At 37.9% G+C, this 27,303-nt stretch overlaps 1 protein-coding gene across 1 annotated transcript in view; it reads left to right on the top strand.

Annotated features, from left to right (window-relative positions):
- Positions 1-27,303, top strand: part of LOC113495942 (calsyntenin-1) — a 244,186-nt gene that overhangs the window by 205,122 nt on the left and 11,761 nt on the right. The window contains exons 2-4 of the mRNA XM_026874947.1: positions 22,904-23,064; positions 26,300-26,421; positions 26,843-27,054. Coding sequence (XP_026730748.1) covers positions 22,904-23,064; positions 26,300-26,421; positions 26,843-27,054 — 495 coding nt within the window. The remainder of the gene's footprint in view (positions 1-22,903; positions 23,065-26,299; positions 26,422-26,842; positions 27,055-27,303) is intronic.

Genomic DNA, 27,303 nt, shown 5'->3' with positions numbered 1-27,303 from the left:
GTAAGAGCGTTTCTCACGGTCCCCGCGAATCCCGGGAACATTTCACTTACCCTCCGGGCAGGGAGGGAACTTAAACTAGCGTATTTATCTCACTCCCTCCGTAATCTAGATAGTAAAATGTTTGCTCTATCAGTTTTGATATACTTATGTTACGTTCTGGTAACCTTGCTATATAGCAGGCAAGTTGATACTAGGTATCGTTACAAAGGTAACTTGTTTATATTAAGTTATGAGGTATCGGATACACCGGAGAAAACAGAGATTGCGTAAAGTTATAAGTTGAAGAACATATACAGAAAATACATAAGTATAGACACTAGATTAATGCTTACACTACTGTTGCTCAAATTGAGGATTACCTTTATTTCGAGTAACGCTAATGTAACTAACTACTCATTAGTGTTAAGTTAAATAATGGCAATCCTAAAAGGCTATGGAAAGTGACATTATTTAGGAAACAGAACCAAAACAAAAGGGTAACGAATACGTTCAGCTGCAGGTCTCCCGAGTCCACTAAACCTTGTGCTGTAATGAAAACGAGTGGCCGAGCCCACACTACACTGATAAACGTACTTGACCATGAAATAAAAGCCGTAACCACCTACCTGGGGGCCTGCCGCCGCATCTAAAGTAATGTTATTGTACGTGTGAAAGAGATACCGCTCTACGCCCTGTATAGCGCTCTCACGCTTGCATAACTATAATAATATTACCTTGAGACGTAGTAGCAAGGCCCCTGTGCATTTCATTCTTGTGCGTATAGGGCTAAAGGTATTTGGAGTTAGCATGATTTCAAAAGACTTTTGGGCCAAGTCTGATAGTGTTCATAGACTTTTTTTGCTGTCTGTGCCGAGCAAAGAGTCCGTTTATCAATATTTTTTTTTGAAGAATTTAGCATAAGCACCGTAAACGTGACTCTATCCACAATAACTGTACCGAGACCTGTCTGTACGGCGCTTTACTAGGTTATGGTAACCATCAAACACACCACTTACGTTTCAACCTACATAAGTTTTAGCCCTAAACCAGCCTAAACATAACCATTAAGCTTAGACCCAAGACTAAAGCTATTTACTAGAACATGTCCATCACACGTACACATTAGCCGCAAGTAAAGTTCCGACACGCTCCGGACCGCTGCGGACCAGTGCGGACCGCATGAAGTTGCCAATTTAGCCGAACTAGTATTCTGGACAACTATCCGTAATTACTGAGCGAATGGGATGGTTTTGGCAGTTTTTACCTTGAGTAGTACTCATTATTCTGAGTTCAGACAGATGGGTTTTTTAATTAGGTTACGTGGGTACTGGTTTAATGGCCGTGACTGTTCAGTTAAATTTAGTTTATGTAGCCGACCTTTAGTGAATGCCCTTAAAACAATTAGACTTACAACATGATGGTGTCATGAATATTAACATCTCATGTTTATTCCTGGATTCTATGAAAGCACTATGACTATGCATACATGAGACAATGGAACTCTCAGATATCTGACGTCTTAAGTCTCCAGGGGACTTCGGCTCTATAACATGTGATGCTTCACACCAAAGCCATATGGTATCACAGACTTTTGCGATATCTCAAATAGAAAGGGGCTTAAGCAAACATGCAAAAAGATATAATCATACCAGTTTGTTCTTTCCCCCTATATGAATAGTTTCTACAACAGACGGACAGCCCGACATTATTATTAAAGAATGGCTTCCGTCGACAAAGTCTTTGAAAAGCAATCCAATACATACGACTTCAGACGTTCCCTACAACAAAGCAGAAGCGACTTCAACTTTAATAGAATAAAGTCGGACAAGCGCAGGATTCTTAGCTATTTATAGAAATACCATGAAGATGAGGTATTTTTGAAAAAAGGGTTTATAATAAATAAAAATTGATGCTGAATTTCTGAAGTCATATTTGCCGGAACAAAAAGGCGTGATTCCTTTAAAAATTGGTTTATTGATCGATTTATTAGATATTTCAAACCTCTAAATCTTTGTTTTTACTACAATTGGTACCGAGGATTGGTACTGGTGCTAATGCACGTACGATGTAGAGTGGTATCTGACAAAGAGAACAGAAAAAAACACTTTCCGGTGAAGCTGCGATTCCACTTAGGAACCTTAGCGATGTGTATGTTTCGAAGAACCCCTAAACCCACAAATACTTTCATAGAAGTAACGATTACCGCAATGATCTAATCAATACTCAATACTTTATTGCTTCCATAACGTAGTTGCAGGTGGTAATTTTAGGTACAATGATCATTCGGCCATTCATGGTTAAATCTCAGACTTAAAATTTAACTACACTTTTTTGCCTTTTGAGACCAAGACCTCTTATCAGAAAACAAGCTTCCAACAATAGGTAATCTAAGCAACATACTCTCTCCACTTTATCTTAACTCGCATTTCAACACAATGTCTTTCAAAACAAGTTAAGTAACAGATAGTTTCTAACAAAGCAACATGGTAGCTTCCTAAATATCTCCCTGACCTAGCTCTGTGAAGACAACGCCGAAGTGTCTGCGCTAGTTAACTCTCGCCGAGTGATACCTCGCACGTATAAACTTGTTGGTGTTGGGTGGTTTTTGAAGATTGTCACTCTGAATACTGAGACACTACTATGTAGGATATGTTTATTTAGACTTTGACTGCAATGTAACTAGCAATGCATACTGGCTATCAGCTTGTCTATTTATTAGTTCCGAGTGTAAAAATATTTTTCTTATGTTGTGATGTTTAAAATGAATAGTAAACTTTAAAGCATTCGTTCAAGTAAAGATAAAATATGATATTATATTTCATATTGTATTTTTTTTATTTATTCTTTGTAACACTCACTACACTCACTAGTCCAACCTGATCGGTCGGATACTTTTTTAAGCAGAGTTGTTTTTAAATATACTTTCTCTCTCGTCTTTCTTCCTGGAAACCACATCACACGAGAACTACTGAGCCATTACAAATAATGACGTCACAGTTCCCAGTTGTAGTTCCACGTCACTAAGTACCTCATTACTATCAGCGCCAGCTCTCGGCATTAATTATATGAAGTTCAAACAGTTACAAGATACTAGTTAGTAGTAGTTAGTCGATACAACACACTTAGTATAACTGCTGAGTTTACTGTTGTATGGGCAATTCTGGCATGCTTATTGGGGATAGGTCTTAAATAAGTTTTTATATAGGCCTATTTACGTTTTGTACAAAATATAACAAAAATATAGATACGATTACAACATCGTAAAACATTCTTTTGTAGATAATTTAATTTGCATGTTTTATAGTTTCTCGAATTCGCAATTCAAATGATTTCTTAAACAAAGAATTTAAATTCAATTATTTTGAGTTGAGTCTTTTATCTAAATTGTTCTATAGAGCAGTTCCAATTTGATTTAGAAGGTTTCTATAAATATCTTTTATTCTAAAATCTAAATACGAAATACCCGTATAAAATAATACTTTACATTTGGTACTAACACAATTAATTCTGGAGCAACACGTCTCGTTATTTTCCATCTACCACACTTCCACAAAAAGTACCACGTGACACTTGTTCGTCCCAAATTGAAGACTGCTTCAGTGTCAGAGTCTTGCCTTAGTATTCCGCACGAGGCTTTCATAAAAATTGTTATGAATAAGAGTTTTATTTCAAAGAAAATGTATGTAGGGTTGCGTAAGGTTTTCTTTGCAGTCTGAAGGCCGTTGGAGGCTGAGTAATGCTTGATGGCGTGTCCTACTTAGTGCGCGCTAAGTAAACATGGACGGTAGGAGCAGAGTACCTACGTTTCTTTTTATGTAGTATGTAGTTGTAACTGGTCTGTGCGAATGAGAAGAAAAATATTTTTTTTTTTTTTTATGCTGAAGGTAAAAACAAAATAGTTGTCGTACTGTAACCGAAACATTTGTCTCTGGAACATAGTCAACACACTACACACACAACAAACTAAGTGTGTATAAAATTAAACCCAATAACATGAAGTTTAATAAACCATCTAAGTTTCATTAACAAACCTTCAATTCAAATGAAAATCGAGTGTATCGTAAACATTCCCAACTAATTTGAATTTGTAGTTGCTCGTTGCTTGTTACTTGTATCAAAGTTCCAAACGCCGCAATATTGGCGCCCACCGTGGGACTGATTAAAACCCAAGCAATTCACGTAATTGTGTATTTTAGGAGAAACTTAAATCAACCATTACAAGTCAAAGTAGCGGAGTCAACCGCGCGTGCTATTAGAATACATCGAGTAAAATGTAATTCGACATGAAAATGGCGACGCGCTAGCTATAATGGCGACTTAATGGCATGTGTAATAGTGTTGTAAATAATTCCTGATGTGGGCCCTTTAGCGCAGCTCGAGGAGAAAATATTTACACCGATTTTATACGCCCGTGCTCCGTACTGGGAATTTTAATCCGGGGAAGCCGAGTTAATTGTTTTAATCATCTTGTAGAGTGCAAAAGTCGGGCGAGAGCGAAAACGTGCGCCGTGCGAGAGTTATTTAAATATCTTGTAATTATGAACATTTAATGCAATCTATTAAAGCTTGTTATTCACGCACTCTACAAAATTGTTAAAGTACAATCAAACTAACAAAAAGCGGTTAATAAATAAATCTGTAACAGAACACGGGATTGCTCTTATCGCCGCTGTCGCACATTTTAACCAATCGTAGAAACCCCGATCTACCCTCACTTAATGCACTCCCACACGGCAGTCCGCATCCCTAAACTTGCCACTACTTGGCGGGATTCACGAAATTAACTCGTGACGTCATCAGGGAAGTTGCCATGGCAACCAACTTGGCTGTAATCCCCGGAGGTGAGGGTAGAGTTGTGTTAACAGTCGATAACCGTTGCACATGGGTTTTTGTTTTATTTACTTATAAGTTTCGCCAGGGAAAGTGTAAATAAGGGTAACAGATTTACTAACTTTTACTCACGGATAGCGTAATAAGTTCCTCTTATAAATATTGAACTTTTACGTTCAGTTGTCATTAATTATAAATGCAGCCATCAATAACTGTAACATTTCCATCTATTTCCATTAAATCATCTCCAGAAATTCAAAAAATAGGTTAATTTGGACAAAAAATCCCATAAATCTATGAGTAACCTCGCGCCTCTCCTCACACGCGTCTGGCGGTAGTTTCTGCACTAATAGTGTTGCCTTTTGCCTCTCGTTACTTCTCTTTATTGCTCCAATTACGTTACGCTGAAATTCGTCGCTTTTCCTACACTCGATGGAAAATCGACATCACTGGAATTAATTGACAGCGACATGACTGATAAGTTTTAGGCTTGTTTGCACTTTGCTTGAGTGAGTTATAGTTTTTTTTTCTGTCCTCTAATTAGCAATCCAGATTATCTTACTTCTTAGTGTTTATGTAACTATTCTTATGGTTTAGTTAACTGAATTAAGATTCCAATGATTTCAAATTTTAATATAGAATTTTAAATGACACAGCGAACAATCATTACACTAACTAAAGAGTATTCATTAAAAATTAAATCATGTCGTGACATTATCAAAAGGCTTGTATATTTAAGTCGCCCTTTAAAATAGCTTGTACTTAGGTGCCTGACATGCTGAGACGGCAACACCCACGCGACCAGATCAAAGCTCCGCAACCACAACATCAATACGATCGTGCTCGCACTACAAACAACGTCTGACGTCTGCTTAAATACGACGTCTACCCTCTTTCTTTGAAATAAATCGTTTTAAGGCCCATCTGTGGCTAGGCCCAATATCGAGGCCCGTAAGGTCCCTTCGAGGCCACTATCCTCCGATACCCGGTATCCCCAATCACCTTTGTTCCACAATACATATTCAAATATTTGACAATATGTTACCTTGACTCTACAGGGATGTATTTTAATTGTGACCCCAATATTGAACGCTGTATACATTTAATATTTGTGTAGGTACACAGTATTTGTTTTATCAGAATATTGGATACAAGATACCTTTGTATATTTGGTCTTAAAGAAAATCTTTTTAGACAAGAAAAAGACATTTGAAAAAGATATTATCGATGTCAGTGTTTTTTACTGAATCAGTTATACTTATGTTTCTAGATTCCAATGTTGAATATTTAAAAAATATATAAAATAGCAGATTTTTGAATGGCTGTAAATCTATACTATACCAATATTATAAAGAATACTAAATAAAACTAAGTCAAAGATTTTACATTGAGATCCGAAACGAAACCCAAACATTCGACTCTACATCAGTCCACATTGCTCAGCAGAACATTTTACGACGTTTCACGAAACAAACCTTCGCATCCGTTACAGGAACAGATAATTCCGGCGAGTGTTTTATTTACTCTTAAGTGCGAGCTGTAAAATTCAGGCTAGTGTGAAGCGCCTTATTTATTTGATGGCACTACAGTAACACTATCCTACATTCCTGCTGTAGTATCCGACAGTCTGCGCTGCGCTTTATGTGTTGTCGGACAGTACAATGTATTTAAAACTTGATTCTTTAGTAACGGAGCAGTTTATTGAACACGCAACGGTAAAGTAAAGGAATAAAACAACAAACACAAAACATGCAAACACGCTCTGAGTTTTTAGCTTATAAATATTCAACAGAAGCTTAACCCTGTTTGTAATAAAATGTCTACATTGGTAATAAGCTTAAAGAGAAAACAAATGCACCATAGCAGGTAGTGCTCGGGAGTGCCACTTTATTTAATACTGTAAAAACTCATCTCTGTAATTTTTGTAACATCACAGCCTTTTCGTTACATTCGCATTTTCCAACCAACTTTTTCCAGTTATTCCATATAAAAAATATCCAATAAATTCATCGTCTGATAAAATCAAGTTGAGTTTCTGTTTGCTTGTTAAGTTTAATTAGCGCCTATAACGTACCGATCCACGGAACAAGTCGCCCGCGTAAACAACTCTGTATGCATACCATGTTGTTCCTGTTTTCATTATTCAGTTCCGAAGTGACTACTATATTGACTACAGAATGTCGGTGTATACATGGTTTTACTTAATTGATTTGTAGTTCCCTTCTTCGCTTCAATATTAATCAGGTTTCATTATGTAGGTAATGCGATAGCAATATTTATAACTCTGCTGAATATGTCTTAAAGAAACACGCGAACAGGTACCAACGGTACTTTTTCAAAGTTATATGTATTAATATTTTTAGACATCACTCGCAAACAGTGAAGGAAATCATCGTGAGGAAATCTGACTTCCCAATACATATATCAATGCTCAAGCCTTCCCGATGGAAAGAGGCCTGATTCTAGCAGTAAGACTTTTATAGGCTATAGGTATAGGTATTATTATATAGTATCTGCAAACAATGCCCAGCAGTGAGCGACAAATGTTGTTTCAGTCATTGTTAAGTTAAGCAATGGAGAAAGAGACGAATAAACGTATAACACAAACAGTTCTTATTAATAAAAGGAAGCAAATCAAATAACATTCCCCCTCCTCCAGGCACTCGAGTAAACGAGATACGTTTGTGAATACAACAGTAAATCTCAAAACTAAACAGAAACCATTTTAATATCGTTTACAGCGCTACAAATCAAATTATCCCAACTTTAAGGAATATGTAAAGAAGTTTCGAAAAATAAAGTCTGGCAGCGATGTGTCAAGCGCAGTGGCTGCAAGTTTGCAACTGGGAGGAGGAAACTTGGCTCCCGCTCCCGGTCCACTTGGCCCTTTCGGCTAGCAAGACTTTCCTGCAGTCGCGTCATAACTTCATGACTCCTACAAGTTTGCCGCACTTGAATTTGTTGCCAGTTAGCTGGGTTTTGGTAGAAATGTGTTGTGTTATGTGTAGTACATTTTAATACACGAAGCGTAGACCAAACTTGGGTGTTTATGCTTTGGGAGTGGAATAAAGTGTTGGAGAATTAAGAAATTATAATCCTCAAATACTTATGTACTGCAACTGAAATTAATATCATGTTTCTATGTTGGACTGGATATAAATGCACTTTTATCTTGCTTACACATATTAATTGCATTTGTATATACCAAGAAAACTAAGAAGATGATTTCCTTCACCTAATTCTTGCCCATCATTCCCAACCAAATGCTTGAAACAATACATTCAAATCAAACTTGCCCAAAATAAATTCAACTCGAACAACCCTTTAACGTGATACACGCTCTGAGGCTATATAATACCTTCTAGTCGATAACAATAACTTGAGCATTCCCTCTGGTCTCGTCCGTCCCACAAAAATGTATCGCTAGTGGCTCTCTGATGGGTTGCGTGCCTGTATTTATATATAATCCTTATTAAACTATCGAAGCTAGTGTGGTAACTTCAGACATGTCTTCTGGGAATACATACTCGTATAGTGGCGGAGGCAAGCACGCACTCATCTAAGAGTCTCACTAGATATTGAGGTACGTAAATCTGTGAATGCGTTTATTAATAAGTAATAAAGCAATACAAAATGTGATAAAATTATTTTCCCCTGATAAAGAATATTAGGAGGATTATTTCGTACTGCATCTCTTGCTTAAACAGCCCTCAATAATTTGGAACAGTTTTTTTTTCTTGTTATTCCTACTACTCGTCATATAAGCTTTTCCTCCATTTATTTCCATCACCAAAAACCTATTCCTATTTCCTCCTCCCTAATCATCTTCCTAGTCTGGTGTCATACACAACTACTCCGCTATTAACCCAAGAATGCAACACCGAGCTTACAAACACTGGAGGCTAAAACAAAGTGTACTGATGAAATCGATCGACTGCAACACTCGCCCGGCTAAGCATGTTCATATACAACGTAATTGAAACATCGTGTACCTACATGAAACTAGTTTCATAATCGGGAGCAGAATTGATAGCAGATATAGAGCTGGCTATTCTACAAAACTAGTCGGGAAATGTACATTTTGTCCTCACTTGAACAATGCATATCTTCGAGGAAAATTTTGAAACGCTAGCTTACGGAATCTACGACGAGTACTTCAATAAATTACGTAACTTATACTTTGTTGTGATATTTTAAATAAATGTTTTTTTCTCTTTTATATATTTAGTTAACCTTTTATCAGGCTTTATTTTAACTAACAATCGCCTATCAATCGCAAGAAAGTATAACTACCGTGTTTCCACTAAATGAAACTAGGAAACTAAGTCTATAGCTTAATCAGAAAGATACGTATCCTTCACAATACTACATGACAAAGAGTACCAAAATCGAATAACACACCTACTGCAAACTCTTAAAACAGAACATTTCCTACAGCGGAAGTGAGACGACGCTACGCCATGTCACGCACCTTCTCCCTCTCACAGCAACGACTATTTTCCCTTGAAAACACATGGTACGGGAACTACACATAGTACTCTCACAGAATCGGATCACCGCGTACAGGTAATACATTAGTGATATCCCTGTATATTAACGATCTCCTATCTCTACGTGAGCATCACTAGCTCGATATTTATTCATGTCATTATAAAGTTATAGTATAGAAGGATCATTACAATCAATTTCATGAAATGTCCACAATCTTGAACCTCTGTCGACATGTTAATTGATTAACAATTACATTATTAGATATTGCCCTTTCCTGAGAGCACCACATTTTGCAATTTATAGCATTTTAACCTTAAGTAAAAATCGAAGCCTTCTATAATCTAGCGTTATTCTATCGAATTATTTAAATATTACTCATAATTTCAGGCAATTGCAGAACAATTTGTACCTTCTTCAGTCTCAATAGCTTTATACTTTGTTTCGACTCAATCACTTTAATGTGGGTTTACTGCTCATCACTGTATAACTACATATCCATTACACTAAATATTTTTGATATTAGTGTTTATCAGCGCAGCGTCACTGCGTCACCGCGTCACCGCGTCACCGCTCCGCTGCAGGAGCTCGCCTGCACAGAAATGTGAAGTTAATGTTCTGGTGTTTTTCAACGATTATGTGGCGATATCATCTGTTTAATGTACTGGAAGGTCTGACAAGAGGGTATAAACAAATATAATATACCTAGGTGTGTTTTCTTTTGTTTTTGTTTTCCTGACGACTAGCTGTTGCTCGCGGTTTCGCTTGCCTCGATGTGGGTTATAGCTCCAAACATATTGCTACAAGCCCCCATTTAACGAAGACAGATAAAAGTACCTAGCCTATGTGTTAATCCAGTCAGTTACATCCATAACAAATGTCATCGAAATCAGTCCAGCCGTTTGTAGAGGTAACAAACAGTCACATACTCTAACATAATTTTGCATTTATAATGTGTGATGATACTGAGACTAAAGGGCCAAAACGTTGTTCGTGTGAAACGGAGAAAAAAACCTTGTTTGGAAACTATACCATTTCGAAATTTAATGTGTCTGTTTATTCCTCTAATATTCCTTTCTAAAAACGTTAGCTATACTAATATTATGTTCTAATGTGTGTATATTATTATGCAAAATACCTAAATCATTCTGCAAAGACATTAAATTTGATGTTTATATAATAACATGATAAATCATTAGTCCTTACGGAATAATTCCGTCTTGACACAATTATTGTATTATTAAAAGGCACTTAGTTTAACGGGTGTATTGTTGTGTTATGGATGGTGAGATAATTATGCCATAACATGTTCAATTCTTATGCCCTTTAAATAAATAAGTGAATTAAAACTGAATACCTGCCTCAAAACAAGAAATAAGGGGGTAATATTTGGTAATCTTGCGACCTACTGATGAAATTTGGATTTAACCAATGGCAAACCACGTTTTTTTATATAAATATAGGCTATATATAAAGCGAAAAGCTCGTGCTTAAGCTGTTGCCCAGGTAACTGGGTTGAGGAGGTCAGAAAGGCAGTCGCTTCTTGTAAAATACTGGTACCTAGCTGAATCCGGTTAGACTGGAAGCCGGAAGCCAACATAGTTGGGAAAGGGCTAGGCCCATGATGATAAAACTAAAAGATACCTCATAATTAAAGGAACGCGGGCAATAAATCTTAAATGGAACTTTTAATGTTTTGTCTGTGTACTACATAAACCTGCCAAGCTGTATAAAGTTCCTTGCCAAGACTATCAGTGCCACTTAGACTTGTGCTTACATCCTTATTGAATTAGGCGTGCAGTACGTACGGGCGCAGGTTCACAATTATACACCAATTAGTCTAACGCTCGGCTAGTTAGTACAGAGAAACTATTGCCAGCTATTGTACCAAACTTGCATGGACGCCTCGTGTTCTAGATGGCCAGTAGCTATTGTTACTGTTGAGCTTTAAACCTATGTTGTGTGGATTGTTTACTGAAGGAACTGGGGGGCTTTCCTTCCGCCTGTAATTGGGTTACTGTTGGTTAGCGAGGCCTTCGCTAAGGTTCCACTTTTTATCGCCAAGATGTATGTATCTCTTGAACCGTACAGCCAGTATATAAACGCAAATTAATTTAATGGGTGACCTTTTTAATGTCGCATTACTCTTAGTTTCTCAAATCATATTTATCGGTAATTTTTAAATGAAAATCGAAGCTAAATGAAATACTAGAACAAATCTGAATCAAATATCTCTGACCAAACAGGCTGTGTTAGAGACAACATCACGGTCCCTTGGTTATAATTTTACCATCTATATCAGCTAGATATCAAAGCACCACAAACAAGTAAAACAAACCTTACCCAAGCGTTTGGTGTATTTGATCTAAATCTCTATCTATTCGTTACGTGCCAGCCCTAGACGAGCGCCTCTGTACAATGGCGGCGCACATAACTGGAGCACCCTCGAAATTCGCCAACTTCGAGCATCGGAGATCAGACGTGCAGACAAGCGTTTATCAAAAGCAATAGGTCTGCGGCGCACTGCAAACATCCCGCGCACAGATACCCGATATCTTTAATGTTTGATCTGCTAACGTGCTCGCGTGCCAACGTGGCTGTGCTCTGTGCTGTACCTACCTGGATTATTTATGTGGTCGCTTTGTGCTACTCATTTTGATCAGTAGCGTTAACTGTAAGATTTTCCCTTCACAGTTATGATTTTAAGTAAAATGAAGAATTCATTGCTCCGATTTTAAATACGTGTTGAAAGAGAAGACATCTTATTGATGTTTATCAAAAAGTAAATCGTGTCGTTTATTATCCTGCTTTTAAATTAATTACTCACACTCAACGTAAACTCGTATCGTAAAGTAGTCTTTACGTTTCAAGTTTCCGTTGAGTGTGCGTAAAGACGCACAAACCGCTTGGGGAATTAATTTTATTCAATTCTAACTAATAAACAGTCATTTATGTTTTGATAACAAACAAGTTTCCTACAATTCATATCAAACGACGCAATTTAAATTAGACGTTAGCGATTCGGCGCTCGCTGGAAGTACACGTCGTTTTCATTAATTAGAAATATTTAGCTTTTCAGCTTCTCCGTATTTGTGGCCGCCAGTGTACTGTCTAGGGTTGCCACGATTAACCTTTAAAGGTTATATTTAAGTTCTAATGGCGTCGTTGTTTGTATTCCGGTTTGGAGACCATTACTGTAGCAATAGGAAGCTGTGAAAGAGATAATTTATTGTTTAAATTCAACGAATTTGCTCTCATTGCTACGCCACGCAAAACAAAGCTTAGTCAAAGGACTAATGTGGTCGTTCTCCGAAATAATTAATTGTGAAATTGTTCTAAATGTTCTAAATGAAATTAAAAAAATCATTTTCAAAAGTTTTTGTGTATTAGAACCTCGTAGATGGTATTTGTAAAATTAAGTAACATGTTTTGGCTACGTGATTAATGAACATAAATATTATCTCCATACATTCGGGTTGTAAATAATAAATAGTAAGCAATAAAATATATATTCAACCAAAACCATCTAGGATGCCACAAAAATGCACACCTACACAATTTAAATCGGTCCAGCCATTTAGGAGAAGTTCATTGACGCGAAGATATGTTATAAACATTCTTAAACACCAGAGTTATTGTGAACCTAAATGAAAAATTTAATGTCCTAAATATTAATTAATGCTTCATTTAAGTATGCAAGCTAAGTTCGTTAAGTCTCGGAGTCTGAGTGTCGTGCAGTAAAAGCTTCCATGTTTCTGTCCCTTTTCATTATTGCAAGTATCGCGCTTTATTTTAATCGTATTCAATTCGTTTCATTTACGAATAGTTTGGATTACATTAAGTTATTAACATTTTGCTGTCGTCTTATGTTAACTATGTAGTTTTATATCAGGTACATTTAATTAAAGAGAAATTTAAGTAGATGATACAGCAACAATCATAGAGGAGTACTTTTGTGAATAGTAGGTGATTATATTTCGTAAGATGTCCCAAAAGAAACATGTATCCCAGCTGCGAGACCGTCCAGTCTAAATATATTTATAACAATTACCTCGTATTAATACATACAGCTACAGTTCCCAAAATTAAGGACAGCGAGACAGCCGACGTCACGTGACTTAGCACAACAAGTGACAAGTGACGAGAGTCCAAACTAAGCAAGTTAAGTAAGTAATAACTAGAACTGTAACTAACCAACGTCAGTAACAACTCGGGCAGTTAAACAACTGGGTTAAACCTGAGGTGGATAACTGTTTAGATCTTCAGTTAGTTTAACAAGACTGTTCATCTGTGGTCCTAACTAATTCCTACTAGTTGAGAGATGCATGTAGGGATATGGTGTTCCAATTATTTTTAGTATTCGATATTTATTAATCCAATTATTTAAATTACTGCTTGAAGAATGGTATAGTTATCGTATTTTTCAAAAGCAACAACACATAATATACCTACTGCTGTCAAAATAAATATTCGTAAAACATTCCGCAAGTTTTTTTTTTCAAAGTTTTAACTTTGATAAAAACCCTTACAGAAATCTCAACTACAACAATGTTGTTTTTACGTTAAGAGACAAATGTTGTACCTTTAAATTAATGTTTTTTATTTTATTTTGTGAAGCTCTTTGTTTATATTTACGAAGGTCGAGTTTTTAAACAAAACTTGTTTACTTAGTTAAGAAAATTGTTTGTTTGTTATGACCGTTTCACAGTACTTACGTAAACAATCCTTAAGGATTTTTCTTTCTCTTAGCAACTCCATGTTTGTCGAACCAACGTAAAGCTTCACTATTTTAATTGTGTTAGTCAGTTAAAAGTTTCGAATTACATTATCAGTAGTTAAGGTGGACCTCTGAAGGACAGAAGGAATCACTATAAAACCATTTCGTTGTCCGTTAAAAGTATTGTGTACTATGGAACGGAACCCCCAGCGCGCGTGTTCGACTCCCACTTGCCCAGTTTTTGAATAGCTTCCATCTTTTCTATAATAGGAAATTAACGCATTGCTCGCAAAGTACACCTCTGCTCCCGCCCCGGGGAATACAGGTGTGATGTTACATACAAATTCAAACACCGAAATTGAACACGTATCCGGCTCTGTTTACCCTGTTTTTTCGAACAAATTACATTACTTGAGACAGGGAAAATCACTCGTTTTTCCCAAAAGTACATTCATACAGAAATATTCCCCGAATCGCATTAGGACGCCTCGAAATTTGAGCAAAAGTTGTAAGTATGAAATATTGGTGAGTTATGCGAAATGTCTGTAGCCTCGCTGTAGGCGCTGCGGGGTAAGCAAAGCTGCAGTGACTTCGTTTTTTTTTTTTTTGCATGAATATGCTCGAATTGGAGAATGACTTAAACGATTATTTTAAAATCAAAGATAAAGATCAGAAATGAGATTTCACGGTTACCTTCCGAGGTTTTTATTTACCACATCTGTCGTACCTCATTTCAGTACCTACAATTCAGCTTGAAGGCTGAATGAAACAGATGGTTAGAAAGCCACGCGGACACAAATCAGAGCGTTAGTAATTCAGTTCCGTTTTGACCCTTTGGTTAGGAATTGTAAGAAATTCTAGTCCGACAAACCTAATTACATTACTCTGGTCATCCAATCACAATCGTTACCAATAGATTCAACAACAAATCAGATTGATCACCCTTCCAGAAACGGAGCAAGTGTTTGGCTTAGACAAGTAAACACAACATTAGTCTGCGTTCAGACAGCGCAAGCGGCTAGACTGGCCTAATGTTTGTCAATATGAATGGTATCGGTCCATTTGTATGGTTTGCGGTGATCGTTTGGTCTCCGGCCAAGTCATAACCGATTAGATAATGTGTGTACATTGTTATTCCCACGCCTGAGTTACGACGGTTATGGTAATGTATGAGGAGATTCTAGCGAGTTGGGTGGAATTAGGACATAGCCGTGGGAAGTGTCAATTGGGTATGGGTACAAAAACGTTTTGTATTGAAATGTGAAATTGACGAGCTTGTTAATAACGAAAAGCAAGGCATTGGCCGAAGTTTTCAGCCAAACGTCGAAGTGACTGAGCTATCAGTTTCAGCTGATGGTTGTCATAAACGTATTTAAAAAATAATAACTTTTCTCTTTTCTTTTAACCTATCACATGTCCTTGCGTAAATTGAACACTGCTCTAAATCACAAATCTTCTTAAACTTGTTTGTTTAGTAAACCTCAAGCTGAGGAAGAACGAATCCTGCCACCACTTGCAAATCCTACTTCGCAAAATCTTATACGATTGTAATTTCAACCAATCAAGCTTCAATGCTAAACGATTGTCTTTTTATTAGTTTACTGCAATACTATTATATCTACAGCTTCTACCTACATCACCAACAAAATAATATCACTCCTCACTACTGACACGCCAGTACTCTCCCCCAGTACTGGTCACGTGTTCACCAGGCTCTCTCCAAGCGAGTCACGTCCTGCCCGTTATCCCGTAGCATTATCGGTACGATAAAATCACGCTGTCCGTCTGAGACACCTTCCTATAGCACACCGTACGATATGACACAGGGACCTTTTTACATGTTACTACGTGACGGATTTAACGTAAACGAGCCAAGACGGATTACGGAATTGTGTGCTGAGATTTGTTGGGTCGTGTGGCAAGCGCGTAAATTGACGATGTTGTATATTCAAAATACCAGGTGCAGACCCGGAGTGCCTGTTATTTTCACCATAAAACACGTTATTCACGTTATGGAACAGATAATATATTTTTGATTCCTTGATGCAACTGCTGCTTCTCTCTAGCTATTTACAAAGTGAGTGGTACTCAAATTAAATTGCCACCTACCCAACCCCCGACAGACACAATATCTCACAAAACAAACCAACTCACACTTACAAATATAACAACAGCACAGAGAAATCTTAAACTAAAAAGCTCAATTATTAACAATATAGACTAAACTTAAAAACTTAGGAGGTAAAGTTGAAATTTGTTTGAACGAGATCTCGAGGTAGGTTGCAGTTGTGAAAACCTTTTTAAAAATTCAAGGCAAAGCTGCAGGTGAAGTGAATTGGTTCTTAGTAGCTTGTCTGTCTTTATTTTCATCTTGTTACTGTCGGATGCTTTGTGTGTGTGTGTTCTCTATATTAGGGAATAAATAGATAGCCCTTGCTTAATTTACAAATGTTAAAAGACGCGTGGGGTAATTCAAAGTTAATGCCCGTTCATATTTAGCTTCAGTCATTGAAAGGAGTTCAGTTCGTAACTAAACTTTTTTCTTTATCGCTATAATTAAATTAAATTAAATCAAATATGATTCATTCTATATCAGAATTTGCGATGTTTGCTAATATATCATTAGTATCAAAGTCACAGTCCTTCTTTACATTTCTTTTCGTCAGTCGTCCCATGGAACAAATCCCAATTTATTGGTAAATTGACTTAACGGCTCATGATTCTATGTATAAATTGTGTTTATGTTATATTACCTGCAGTAACTAATTCTGTCGCATTAGTAATTAAATCAGATGTGTTCATAGCATCGCTCGCCAGTTCATCTCCTGTCGCTCCGCTATCAGTCATCTGATATGTCACCGTGACGAGCACTTCCAGCTGATAGCGATCCCTGCGCTTCTTAATTGTCCGCATAACTCTGATATTATCACATATTCCCTTGATTGGTTCGGCAAAACCTTTGTTATGACCCTCTAGTCAAGTGCTGCTTAGTCCTTGGACCTTCAAACACCTTTAAGAGGTGATGTATTTATGGCTACGAAATGTGATGACGAAATGTTGCACTGAAATATAAACAGTACAAGGCGTAATTCGTTTAGCAAAGGGTAATATAAAGATTTTGCTATTTTGTGCTTAATCATGTATCCAAGGTGAGTTATTGTCAAAAACAGACTATAATTAACTTTAGTTCAAAGAAGCATGTCGAAACAATTCCAGTACTTAAACCGTATCTAATAATAAGTGTAAGAGACTACGCTCGAAAGCCTCTCAAAGGTTAAGCCCTCAGCCCCCACTCAGTTTAACTTCAAAGTGACTCAAAACACTTCAATTCCCAATGACAGTGCTATTACATAGTCATTCCGCCGAAACCGGCGCTTCTTTCTACCCTCGTATCATGGAGCCTTCACACGACTCCCTGTCTTTGTCACACGGTTAGAATACCAAGATGACAGAGGGAGATGGTTGGCTAGAAGCATGTTCGTGATGAGTAGAATCAATACTACATGGCGTGGAGCGAAGAACACGCTCCTTACTGCCATGAATAATGTATGTCGCGGCCATTACCGTTATAGTGTAGAAGTTGTCGGATTTTGATTTAAACTGTGCCACCGCTAGGACTTTACCTCAGTTTTTGCTTCAGTAAACGGTTTTATGCAAATCGTCAGTTGACTTTTGTAGAAAGCTGTTCGGAATGTTTGAGATTTATCGCTTTGTGTTTTGTTATTTCTGCGGCGCTTTCAGGTGTAGTTTAGGACTTTCAGTGTAAACATTCGTGTTCTTTGTGTTTATTGGTGAACAACAAGACGATTTATGGAGATTTTCTTATTGAAAAACTTAGTTTTTTGTCAACCAATGGAAAAAAATTAATAAAGAAATAAAGAAACAAATTGTTGTTGTAGACCCAACTGAATTACAAAATAAAAGACGAAATTAAACTCAACACAGTTATTATAAATTGTACTGTTACAAAAGATCCCAAAATGAACAAAATATTCTAGACAGGATATCTTCTTAAGTAATGTAATTTAAATTATATTTCTCTCTGACCTTTCGTCGTAATCTTCGCAAACTTCAACCGGGCTTATCTTTATACTTTCCGAAACAAAACAATTTAAACAAAGGTCTTCAAACAAAATACATCAATTACAGCGGGGATCATAGTTTATAATCCCTTGGATCCCATAGCTCGGAACTTTGTATCTCAACAACTAAGTGAAACTGATGATCCGAGGTGAGACACCATAAAACACGCATAAATTTATGTCGGCAACTTGAAGTAACCGTGAATGTGAGATCCCTTAGAAAACCGACATTATGTCATGTAGAAGTAGTTTTCTAAGTTAATACGGCTAAACGAAATCGTAACTAAAAACTTGTTTCGGGAAACATTTGATACAACATCCAGAAATATCGTTTGTCAATTTAGTTTTCTGATGGTGACATGAATGTGAGTATTTAGGGTTAAGCTTCAACAAAGTTTTGCAAATGACCAGATGGCATAGTAAAATTGTGATGAGCGGCTGCCTTATGTTATGTAACCTTATCTGAAGATTTGACAGTAAAAAGTTCAATAGAAGTGACGGTTAGCTGGTTACGACTTGTAGATAGAAAAGTTATGGTAACAGTGAATAGAACTGATGCAAATCAGTGGAACCACTAAACTGGGGAAGCTTCATGAAAACTGCAAAACATGGGTTCCAAAAAAGTTTATCAATGTTATAAAACTGTGCTGTTTAATACATGTCATTGTGAGGGTACAGCATCAAATATATTATGAAGTAAAACATCTGGATTTCCAGTTACATTTTACTGCTGCACGTAAAAAAAGCCTTACCAATGCAAAAGCTCGCAAACCGACAAAACCGCTGGGAGTACCCATGCAAGCACCATACTACCCACTTTTCAGCCTTTTAAACAATTTACCGTCGATTTTATAGTCCTTTGCGGCGGTATCTGCATTTATGACCAATTCTCATAGGATTTAGCCCGTCCTTCGGGAGTTTGGTCCTTTGGTCCTTTAACCAGGAGTGGAGGCTTTACAAGGCTGTTATTCAAATTCAGGCACCGTAATTGTCACATTATACACGCTTCCTGACTGACACGTGGCGCTAAGATTAATGGTCCTGGATCCGATCCGAGGGTAGGCTAAAAAGGGTTTTTTTATGCTCCCTTCACGTGAATGAGTAATTGAAATAAATGATCGGCTTATTCGTCTGTTACGATGTTTCGGGAAGTCGGTTTTTGTGATAAATGGTTCATGAGATTCGGATTTGTTTTCAATAACATTTTTGTATATTCACTTTGATCGCGTATTAGTATTGCCTTTGGTTATTTATTCAACAGTGACTTGCATGCGATTATTTAACTTATTTGTTTTTTTTATATAAATCGCTTTAAATCAATAGAATTGGCGCCTAACGTGGGGTCAACAAAAGCAGTTCCATGTAACATACGCCAACATTCGGCGATGTATGTCAACTCTCACTAAGTAGTATTTATCGAAACCATTAAACGTTAAACCTACTATATACCAATCCGAAAGAAATTTTCTTGCCGTATTTTAGCATAAAATAGGAGATCGTTAAGGGCATTGCTTATTGTTACTGCGAGTATTTTTTCTTACTGTTTGTCGTAAATATTAATGTTTGGCTGTTGTTATAATGCCGATATCGGAATGTACGTATTTATTTTACTTGGGAATCAACAGAACCGACTATTGTTATCGACTACGCAGTATATGAGACGACTGTGAATTTCGTATTCTGTATTATATTTATACTTATATGACTTCCATTTGCATATAAAACAGCAAAAAGAGCTTTAAATAATCAGTAATGAATAGTCTGTGTCGACAGAGCTCTACAGAAACTCCAGCAATTCCAATATGGAAAATTGGGTCACAACAAATATCGTTGCTCTCCAAGTTTAATTGACTTTTTAGCGCCGACAAAGTTCTACCCGAAATGAACACGCAAGCGAAATATTACCGCGAACAAAATGTTTACAATGATTTACACCCACAAAGATAAAACTAAATACTTTAACTTGCTCGTAATAATTCATGTATCGGGCATAAGTAAGGCCGCGTTCACACGGCGCCGGCGACCGCAGCGACGCCGCCTGGAATACTAAATAACCCGCGCCGTGACGGACTACCTTCAAAGAGAAAATAAAATAATTTTAACCCTTTTTTGCGAGCAAAATTACCTCTGGTTCTCGCAATGACCTCTTTTTAATTAATGTTGTAGAAAATTTTGAGCATTTTTGTGTTCAAGCACGCAATTTACATTCTAAGTACACAACGCCGATTCGAGTGAAACGCCGTTCAAAATGCGAATGCTTTAATAAAATCCGTTATTTTTCTTTTACAAGTTTCCTATAGCATTTTACAATGTTATGAGAAATACTCGTTTCATTCTTCATTTTAAACTATAATTTTCTGCTAATCTAGGTTTTAAAGAAAAATGTAAAACGTGAAAATTGGTATCTTGTTGCGCAGCAGTACGTTAAGTGTAATGGGTTGCCATGGAGGGTATTTAAGTATTGCGGCAAATGTTCCGCGCGGAACAACGTTGCAGACATTCTTAGCACCTCCGACACAAGTTATTAAAGCTTTCCAAAGTTACTGTTTCCATTCGAGAACTGCAGTTTCCAGAATTAGTTATAAGCGTGGTTGGGTAACATAACTGCGTACACAGCAGCTTATTACAAGCTTACATCGTTTCGTGAACACGGATTGTTCTTAGTTCAAAAATCGCAATTACAAAGACGTGCTTTTTGAATCACAGCTATGTCTATAACAGCAGACAAAATATGAAGATTTTATCCCAAAATTGATCCACTTAACTCCGTTATCGCCCTCGCAACACATTATCAAGTTCTTAGAGTACATCGTAATAACTCTAACCCTCAGTCAACATGGCGTCCGCCGCAGCAGAGGATTACAACCACTAATTAATTGGATAAGCCCTTCTAAGTGCCACACTTGTTCCTACAACATCCAGGCCTCGGACACAATAATCCCCGGCATTACAAAACGAACCTTTTGACATAATTCGCGGCCGGCTCCAGATCATAATCCGATATTAATATTCGCAGGATCTATGATAATTTTTTTGGCTCTTACAAGATCCTCGTTAAGGCTAATTAATGAATTCAAATACGCTAATAAGGTAGACATCAAACCCGTGTTTTTGAATAAAAGAAACGTTTTTTGAACTTTAACGAGTAGGTTGGGGTCGTTTCTCTTTGGCACGAGTTACAATGATTTTTAATGCTGACAATGTCTAGATTTCCGAACATTTATTTTGCTGACGTAACCGATTTGTTGCCGGAGGACTGTTTGACAGAATGTACGTTTAACGCAGCTTGTTCGCAACGTTGCTGCACAAGTGTCAGACCACACGCTTACATAAATATGGTGCACTTTGTGTGTCTGTCGAGTGTCGCTACATCGCACACTCCACTTTCAACTCCGGTTGGCCAAACAGAAATATTTTATATTTTAAAAATGTCACAAAGAAATCTCTCCGCGGAGTTCCGGCCCCACATTTTTGCTTACCGACGCATATTTGCACAGAAACCCGAATGTGAGTCACATTTTTGTTACACAAACACTTGCTGCTGTCTCAACCCTACGAGCCGTAAAACGGGAAAAAAATCCATTATTCAAACGTAACACAGGAATAACAGGAAAAGTAGAGACGATCGCGTTTGATGCTGGCTTACGCGACCAGCTCGGCACAAATTGCGTGCCGCAGACGAATCTAACGCGCCCTTAACGAGAGCCAGTGGATCCGGGCGGAGCGGCTCCCGGCGCGACTGTAAACAATCCCGGCCGATCCCGGGATTAAACGCGGGCTGGCGTCCCGCTCGTAACCGCTGCGTCAGGCGCACCGCCCGGCCCCGGGTCAGCGGTTTACGAGCGTATTTTATATGTGTACAACTACGCATCCGATCGAATGCTTTACGCGACTCTATCTGTCTCTGGGATTTGTGTCGCGAGCGTCATAAGATATTGAAAGGTTGTCAAATAAAACTGGAAATTTATTGGTTTTCCTGACCTTTTTGTTTTATTTGAAGTAACATGAGGGACTTGAGTCAGAAAATCTAACTATTTGCATTATCTCGTCTTCTTAAACTGGAATAATATATAATAAAACCATTGTGAATAGGGTCTACAAAGCTTAAACGAACCTGAGCCACTCAGTCAATAGAATTACCACAATCAAATCCACAAGTGAATGGGATAAAAAATGTAAGACGTAATTTTAATCAAGGCGATGCAATAATTTCTACGGACCATTGAAACATTCGTACTCAATCGTATACAAAGGGATTCTCAACCATTCGTGGTGCTGATGCCATGGATTTAAATTACCCCCCACCCTTATCAAAGGCGGGCATTACACAAGATTGTCCCAAAAATGGGTATTCAGTGTCCTTAGAATGGTCCTCTTACAGTGCATCGGATTGTGGGGAGGAGGCTATTTCATTAAAATCTGCGGATAGTCCTCTCAGCCGCAGAGGCTAATAGCCTCTGTAACGATTATGGCCTGTTCCGGAGCCTTCCATGCCCGAGTCCTCGGAGAAAATTATTAAATTTTATTACAGAATATTTAATGTCCGCCCCCCCCTGCTTGTAATGGAATGAGACTTTCATTAAGTTTTTACATGTCACCGCTGAGATTAAAACGTGTAAAATGAAGCTGACAAAGAAATAATCAACGGGAGAATTTATATTAAACTTGGATTTAGGCTAAACAACAATACTAGTTATATATAAACGCTTTTCTTAACTAATTAATAATTTAATTTATTAATTCCCCTAAAACCAGATAGATGTGTTGCGATTTCTTCAGATATCACAAGGATCCTTGTTGTTTCTAGATATCCCATACTTGGAGCTGGCGGAGCCGGAGGAGGGCTACCACGGGCTGATCAAGGAGAACGAGACGCTGGTGGAGGTGACGCCGGCCATCCGCGCGCGCGGCCCGCTCTGCTCCTTCCTCATTCTCAACAACAAGCATCATGGAGAGGCACCCTTCGAGGTCAGTACACTAATGTAAACGGAAAGACAACATGCTGCTTTAAAGTTATTTTTCATAAGTAACCTGATTTCGGCTTACCGCTTTAGAAAAATTAACTTGATTGTTTACAGGCCCAAAGTGCTTATTTAAGTAGACAGTTTTAAGTGTATTCTGTGTTAAGCCTTAGGTTTCATTTCTACATCCCAGATTTGAATAATGTGGAAACTAGGAAGGCAAGGGAACCTTGCTTACTTAGTCTCTGTTTGATAAATTAAACAGACTCTAGGTTAAGTACAACCTGAAGTAACTGCGGGTAGCCCGGTTGGTCCGGGTAGATACACAGACATTAAAGCCAACAGTTAAGTTAACTAGGCCAGACTTCATCTTCATAGTTTACCGTCGAAATGAAGAAGACCCCTATAAAATCACAATTCCTAGCCTAATATACTAACTCATAGGAGCCCGGATAATAAACGGATGAGGGCAAGGCGCCGCAGACGGCGACCTCGGCCGCCATTAACCTCGCAGTTCCAACACAAACTCATTAACGCATCCCATTGATGGACGGCCCCGAACTATGCGACGACTGCCGACCCGCACCGACGCTAAATCAACAGAAACATTGCGCGCCACGCTCGTAAACAAGACCCATTTGCATCCCGCCCGCGCAGCAATGTAACTCACACAACGCGATATAAACTCCAGCCGTAGTAATAAACGTTGTTCACCATACTATATTAGGTATGGGCTGTATGGACTTTATTGTCCTTTAGTACAGTCGGCTGCGATAACTAGAAATGGAAAAAGTTGGTATTGCCTCCAATAAAGTGCAGTACTGCAGGTACAGCTGCGAACGGATTAAACAAACTGTTGTTGAACGCTTTTATAAATGTTTATTTTGTGACAAAAGGAGAATGAGAGTGCGTGCACTGCGAACCGTACAGTTTAATGCAAACGAATTCAACATCAACAGGTTTTCAAACAGAAGCTCTTTACCGATTATACCTGCATTGTTTCGCTTTAATGAATACCAAACTGTTGTACGTTAACCTACGTCACTTTTTCTGTAATTTGTGAAGGGTTTGCGAGAATTTGTGATATTTTAGTAACCTCAATGAAAGTTGCTGTTTATAGATAGAACATACGTAATTTTGTGTCGGTGCACATGAAATGTAACTAAGAAAAGCGTACACTTTATGTAGGTACTGAAAATATTATAAGTACAGTTATTTTTTTTTTCAATGACTTTTACAAATTAATTTTACACGCTTACTTATTTTAAGGTTCTTGATAAGAAGAGATATAATCACCAATATAATTCAACAACAATATCACCACGACGGTACCACGTCAGAAAACTTTCCCGCCGTGGTCGGGGGTGTGCTAGGAAAAGTTTCAGGAGCCAGTAACTACCTTAGTTCGGCTGGCGTCCTGGCCGCGACAGTTTCTACGATAGTTTCAGCTTTTGTTTATAAATGCATGGAACGTTGCCCCATAGCACTTGACTGTAGGTACCTGCTGGTTGTAATAAAGTTTGATACTTTAGGTTGCTTAAATTTCCTAAAATTCACTGATGAATAAATATACAAGTTTCAGAGAAAAACAGTATTCTCAATCAAAATTTTCTCGCTATAAAGACCGCGTAACAAGAATTAATATAAAGGGATCTAGAACGAATCAAATTCACGACCCTTTACCATTTTTACAGAACCTTTAATCGATTCCGAACAAGTAGGCTAATGTAAACACAGTTTTCAAAATTAAATGGTTATCATCAAATTTACAACTAACAAACCTTTGATTATCCTCGATTCTAATTGCAAAAGTAAAAATGTATACCTACTTAATTTGTGAAAATTTCAACTAGCTCGCTTAGCTTTAGCTATAACGGTTCTTGAGTTCTGAGTAATAAGGCTCCGTTTAACTGGAACCCCCAAAACGAATACAACTTTATTAAATGTTGAAAAACCTACCACCTGACAAAAGCTCTTAAGGATTTCTAATCAATTTTGTACCAATTACAAAACATCTTTCAGTAAAGGCGCATCTAAATATTTTATAGTCTGTCTTTCACAGTGAGCTAGGGTCACGTGATTTAGAGCTAGCTGTCACGCTAGACAGGCCAGTCTGGGTACAGGACTGCGTTCTGACAGCTGATCGATGGGACACAACCTCGCGCGCATCTGTCTACCTTCCATAGGGTTAGGCAATATGGATGGCCTTGGAGTTTCACTGTCTAGTCAACCATAATATAAGAGCTAATGCGTGAATAACTACAGAATCCGGAAGACTTTAGAAGGATAGATCGCTTGGCTACGATAAATACACACAAGGCTAAATATTTCTGACACATTTATTGGGAAAGTGACAAACCAGTAGGTACATAAATGGTTTTGGGAATCTGAACTGAATAGAGGAAATATGATTTGTATTTCACAAAACGTAATGATACTCAAGGTCTCAAAGATTGTTAAATGATGTCCACTTAAAACCAGAACATCATATTTAATGACCATAAACTGAACGTTCCATTTGCAGCAGTCCCTTTAAGTATAAACAAGTATTTATTTAAGCGTAAAAATCTTCCAAAATAACCCTTTCACAAAGCCGTTATAAACCCACAAACAAAACAAAATTTATGGCTCACATTAATCATTTAACCATAGAAATATCCTTTGCGGTTCTCGTAACGTTGCCATGGTTACGTAACAATGCCATTGTCCATTACTGACCGGAACCATTTTCATTACACCGCTACAAATATTTTATAGGTCCGTGAGGGTTGGGAAACTTCTTACATTTTGTCCGTTCAACTGAACTTGATATGCTTTGGATTGGAAAGGCCGGACGCCGGAGGGAGGGGGGCGGGTAGGGAGGGGCAAGGGGGGATTAGAATAACGATAGTCGACTTGTTATTGTATTATTATTAGGTTTGGTTCTCGCTCCGTTGAACATGGGAAATATGCGAATGACTGAAAATATTATGGAGGGTTTTTCTGGCTGTTTGCTTTCAATGTTTAATATTATTTCTATTTTGGTTGCCTATAAATATTACTGTTTACGTAAGCAGCCTTGGCGTGTTCTTAGGTTACTTGGTCTTTGTAAAAAAGGGTTTTTGTGTTATCACTGAGGTCTAAAAGTTACCGCAATCTGAGATGAACGTACATAAATTATGATTGCGAGGCTCATGATTTTTACAGAATAAAGCTTAGGAAGCTATTTTATGCGAGTATTTCAAAGAGTCGTGTTATTTCAGATCATGGTGATAGATGAGAATGAAGCTCGTCTGCGCGTGCGCTACCCGCTCAACTGCGAGAAGCGCCGCAACTACAAGTTCGACATCGCGGCGGTCGGCTGCGACGGCTCTTACTCCAACACGTAAGTTTATACTTAAAGTTTTATTAGAACCTTGATTTGAGTTCTATTTCAGTAAAACCATCATAAATATACAGGGGGGGCCGTCTTGTATCTACCGATGTAATGAAACCCGTTTCAAATCAGAGCAAAATTTTCTGTAACCATCGATGCCTTCAGACTTAAGGGGAGAGTGTGTTCAGAAATCTTAAAAAGGGAAGACTATACTTTTAGTACTACAGAATTTTCTGACATCTTCGTTAAAAGTAATTATTACTAAGAAATTGATAATGAAGGCAATGTATTCACCTAAATACAGAATAGAATGTAGACCCCAACATAATTTGGGAAAATTCTAAACTGAAGAAAAGAAGACGAAACAAAGAGTTAACAGCGCGCTATAAAAGCTTCTTTCCCTTTTCAAATTTGTTTTTATGTTTCCCAGTGTGCCGGTCCACATAACGGTGACGGACGTGAACGAGTTCGCGCCGGTGTTCAGCCAGGCGTCGTACGTGCGCAGCGTGGACGAGGGCCGCGTGTACGGAGAGATCGTGCGCGTCGAGGCCACCGACAAGGACTGCACGCCGCGCTACGGGGACGTCTGCAAGTATGAGATCCTCACCGACAGGAGCCAGCCCTTCACTATCGATAATGAAGGTAAGAGATTGGTCGTTGAAAGGTCTTCCACACAATATGATCCATATTTACTTTGGATCTTCTTGTATGCATCACTTTTGCTTTCAGTCGTCAAGTTGAGTCTATTGCTGAACTTCTTTTTAAAAGATAACATTTCAGTGTTTTATGCTTATAACTCGATATCGCTCATACGTTCTGCATTGGATTAATCGGAACCAGATAAAAGGAAGTGGGAACAGGTTAGGTACCACGGGCAGGAAACGGGGGAAG

The sequence above is a fragment of the Trichoplusia ni genome, chromosome 7, assembly GCF_003590095.1.
Source record: "Trichoplusia ni isolate ovarian cell line Hi5 chromosome 7, tn1, whole genome shotgun sequence".
Classification (NCBI taxonomy): Eukaryota; Metazoa; Arthropoda; class Insecta; order Lepidoptera; family Noctuidae; genus Trichoplusia; species Trichoplusia ni.
This window is presented reverse-complemented; position numbering and strand designations above follow the sequence as displayed.